Source organism: Tarenaya hassleriana, unplaced genomic scaffold (assembly GCF_000463585.1).
Source record: "Tarenaya hassleriana unplaced genomic scaffold, ASM46358v1 Cleome42, whole genome shotgun sequence".
Taxonomy (NCBI): domain Eukaryota; kingdom Viridiplantae; phylum Streptophyta; class Magnoliopsida; order Brassicales; family Cleomaceae; genus Tarenaya; species Tarenaya hassleriana.
This window is the reverse complement of record NW_010966986.1, coordinates 60,923-65,382: the sequence shown is the minus strand read 5'-3', so window position 1 is coordinate 65,382 and position 4,460 is coordinate 60,923. Positions and strand designations below refer to the sequence as shown.

General features: G+C 41.0%; 1 protein-coding gene and 1 pseudogene across 1 annotated transcript; one reads left to right on the top strand and one right to left on the bottom strand.

Annotated features, from left to right (window-relative positions):
- LOC104824975 overlaps positions 1 to 2,080 on the top strand; it is a 2,353-nt pseudogene extending 273 nt beyond the window's left edge.
- Positions 2,081 to 4,019: 1,939 nt separating this feature from the next.
- LOC104825174 lies at positions 4,020 to 4,433 on the bottom strand. The gene has a single exon (XM_010557463.1). It carries the CDS (start codon positions 4,431 to 4,433, stop codon positions 4,020 to 4,022), a length of 414 nt encoding a protein of 137 aa, XP_010555765.1.
- Positions 4,434 to 4,460: the final 27 nt, after the last annotated feature.

Sequence of the window (4,460 nt, the reverse complement as noted above, 5' to 3'; positions counted from 1 at the left end):
CTTTCCCTAAGTTGTTTCGTTTCCTTTGTCGCATTGATTCTTTTAATTGCCATCTGCATGTATCTCACGTTGTCATTTTAGCTTACATAGAATTTACATTCTTTTGTCTTCTATAGTTCATTTCTTTTTCTCCATTTTCCATGGCAGGTTTGGTGTACCGAAACCCGACCCGACCCGTTTACGCCTAAGGCCTCTCTCGTGAGATACTGGAAAACCCACATTTCCAACCCTCTTCCCATCCCCGACCTCCTCCTGTCAAAATCGTCTCCGTTGACCGCCGTTGACTCGGCCCGGCTAGCCCGGTTCGCTGCCCTCGACTCCCTCTCCACCCACCTCGCATCTTTCTGTTCCAAAGCCGAGCTCTTTTGCTTTCCCGACGGCGAACAGCAAGACCAGCCCGATCTTCAGGGCCGCGACGCCGACTTCGCCGTCTACAACAGCAAAAGCTTCACTGAATACGGCTCGGGCCGAGTCAATGGAGCCGACTCGTTCAAGAACTACTCGGACGGGACGAACACGCCCAACGACTCGTTCAAGAAATACAGCAGAGCCTCACACAACCACCGCGAGGGCTTCACCAGCTACGCCAAGGATGCAAATGTCGCCTCCGCCAACTTCACCAGCTACGCCGCTGGAGCCGTCGGTGGCTCGGGCGAGTTCACCTCCTACGACGACCGAGTCAACGTCCCGAATCTCCAGTTCGCCTCCTACACCTCCGGCGGCAAAGCCCACAAACTGACCTTCTCTAACTACGCCGGCGAGACAAACTCGGGCAAGGAATCGTTCACCAGCTACAGCAAAAACGCTACTCGGCCCGAACGAGTTCACCAGCTACAGCCCAGGCGGGAACACTATCGGGTCGAGTTTCACGGGTTACGGCGAGTCGGGTCACGGGTCGAACGACTCGTTCAAGGGCTATGGAGATTCCGGCAACAACCCACACAACACTTTCAAGAGCTACGGCGTTAACGGGAAATCTCCGATCGACAGCTTCGCCAGTTACCGTGACGGCGCTAACGTCGGCGACGACTCGTTCACGTCGTACGCAGGAAAATCTGACTCCGGCAAAGTGAGTTTCATCAACTACGGCAACACATTTAACAAAGGAAACAGCTCCTTCAAAGATTACGGTACAGCCGCGTTTGGCAAAACCGCGATTGCGTTCAAGACGTACAACATGGAACGCTCGTTCAAAGACTACACCAAAAACGGCGTCGTTTTCACCGATTACAGACAAATCGGTGCTAACGGCAGCAGTAATGTAAATAAATGGGTCGAGAAGGGTAAATTTTTCAGGGAGTCGGAATTGAAGGAGGGGAACGTGATGGTTATGCCGGATATCAGAGACAAAATGCCTAAAAGGTCGTTTTTACCCCGGCCCATTTCGGTGAAATTACCATTTGCCACTGCTCGTTTGTCCGAGATGAGGGACTTGTTCCACGCGCCTGAGGGGTCCTACATGGATCGCGTGATAACCGACGCGCTTGGGGAGTGCGAGAGGACTCCGAGCGAGGGAGAGACGAAACGGTGCGTTGGATCCGCGGAGGACATGGTGGATTTTGCCACGTCAGCACTCGGGAGGAATATTACGGTGCGGAGCACAGAGAATACGAACGGGTCAACGCGGGAGGTCTTGATCGGAAAAGTCAAAGGAATCGACGGTGGAGAAGTGACGAGGTCGGTTTCATGTCATCAGAGTGTGTTCCCGTACTTGCTTTATTACTGCCACTCGGTGCCCAAGGTGAGAGTGTACGAGGCTGATATTTTGGAGGCCGAAAGCAAAGAAACGATCAACAGAGGAGTTGCAATCTGTCACCTTGACACGTCAGCATGGGGCCCAGGACACGGTGCTTTCGTGGCACTCGGGTCGGGTCCCGGTCGAATCGAAGTCTGCCACTGGATTTTCGAAAACGACATGACGTGGACAGTTATCGACTGAGCTGAGTTTTTGTTTTGTTGTTTTTTGTCTTTTTTTTATTTGTTTGTCGGTGTTGTCATGGCAGTTGTTGGACTCGGTGTGCAATGCGATTTTAAATTTTTATTGGGTAATAAATGAAAGATTTAATATGGATTAATATTATTCGGAAATTAATTTAGATATCATTTTGAAATATCTGATTTGAAACTCTTTGCTTATGTATGTTGACGCGCCCATTTGATCCGACCAAGTTGAGTATTTGAATTTAAATTATTGAAGAAAATATGCCATTAAATTTTAAAATTTTAAATTTAAGAGATTTTAATTTGAACAATTAATTAGCTACCAATCAATATTTTTTTAAAATTGTAAACTCGCAAATAACGTACTAGTGTTACGCTTACCAACGTAGTAATAATAATAATAATTGCCAATTGATTGATGGAATCCACCGTGGGCTTGATTCATGCATTTTTAATCTCACAATAAGCACAGTAACTCTTTGTTTTCATATTTTCAAATTACTCCCATGCATATTCCACGCAGATTTAGTCAACCCAAAGTAACAAAAATCAGTGAAAGCAAATTAATTTCCCTCGACAAAAAATTGGGAAAATGGTAAAATATTAATATATATATAGTTAGAAAAAAAAGGCACGCGTGTTGGAGCCATCTGGGAGTGCCCTAAAAAGGGGAAGCATGCGAATAGTGAATAAGCGTGAAAGCTAAGTTGAGCAGCCTTAGGGCAAAATATTGTAGAAATATATATATATATATATATATAATATATATATATTCATGAATCATCACCATTGTTTTTTTTTATAATTCGAAAGTTTATCATAACTTTACTTCAGCTATATTTTACAAATCGAAAAAAAATTTAAATGAACATCTCTCCTCAAATACAAACTTAGATTTAAATCGAAAGAAATTTTATTCTATTTTTATTTTATGTGTTGAGTCAATTAATCTTGGATTTCTCTCAATTAGTCTACTACTGTGTGTGCTATATATATATATATATATATATATATGTTGCTGAATCGAAAATTTTTGTCCATATAGTTGTCTATTAATATTATATTTGTATATCCTTACAAAAATGTTATTTTCTTTTTGGTTTTCGATCGATTGTAAATGTTAGATTGGACACATCGATATCCGAAATTCAAATGGGTCGGGTTTTAAGCGATCATGTGGTATGTGATAATTATCGTCAAATTCGTCCGTTTAATTAGGAAACATATTTGGTGGATAAATGAAAGATAATGTTTTTCTTACAAGGGTTGTTACGATGGTGTCCACTATGTGCAATCTCTCCCTCAATTGTTTCTTTTTTTTTTTAATTTAAAGAGAATCTTTTATTGATAAAATAAAAGATTGAGATATATCGTAAAATTTAGGAGAATTACTTGGGAAGTACTCAATTATACCAAAAGTTTCATATTAAATACAAAAATTTTAATTCAAAGAAATAAAGATATGAAAACTAAACAAATTTTCAAATCAAAATAGAAACTTTATCAAATATTCATATAAAAAAATTAAATATACTTAAAATAATATAATAATAAAATAAAATTATATATACATACGCTACGTATGATCGTTTATGTTGATGAATATTGCATTAGAACTATACTCAATCATTTCAAGTGCGTAAAATAGATATTGTTAAACAGTTAAAATATTGTCTTAGAAATTGAACTCGTAAATTTATGGGAAACGAAGAGCCTAACGATCACATAAATACAACATCACAAACAGATGATAATCCAAACTCAAGGCTATTTTTATTTTCTTTCGAAAAATAGATTATTTACGATTTTCATAAACAAAACATTTAGTAATTTTGAAATCAGAGGGCATTTGTTGATCTAATTTAGTTAAAAACAATACATGTGTGAAATGTGAATGCATGAATGATCAAATCCTCTATATGAAAAACTGAGTAATTGCACACATCGAATTATTCTGAAATGGAAAAAAAAGATTGATCTTACAAAAATTTATTTGATGCAAAAGAGGGAACAAAAGAACAAACAATCTCTAGCAGAAAAAAGAAAGTTACAAGATTTCTTGACCGCCAAGTAACCGATCATTCTCTGCCTTGTGGGAGAAGGAAACGCTCAAGATATCTGAGGCCGTCGTCCAGGTTCAGGTACCTCCAGTCCACCGTGTTCATTATCCCTAGACCGATATTAACCGCTTGGTTTTCTCCGGTTAACTCCATATTCACATCCGCCGCTAAACCGCTTCCCCGGCTGAATATGCAGTACTCTGGCGCCGGAAGCTCCTCCCTAAACCACTTGCTCTTCTCCAGCGATCTGATGCAATCTGTCATCGTGAAGACCGATTCCCATTCTCTGAAAACCACGTTCCACGTCACCCTCGACTCCGTCATCTCGCCGGCTGACACGGACGACCCTTCTTGATGGTTAACGTCGATGTTAAACCGGAACAAACCGTCTGATGGAACCGCAATGTCTTTGCCGTGTTTCACCACCGTCATGTCCATATCACTGCTCCGCACGTGCAC

Excerpts from the sequence above, each read along its gene's own strand:
- LOC104825174 (XM_010557463.1), bottom strand. The coding sequence starts at position 4,433 with ATGACGGTGGTGAAACACGGCAAAGACATTGCGGTTCCATCAGACGGT.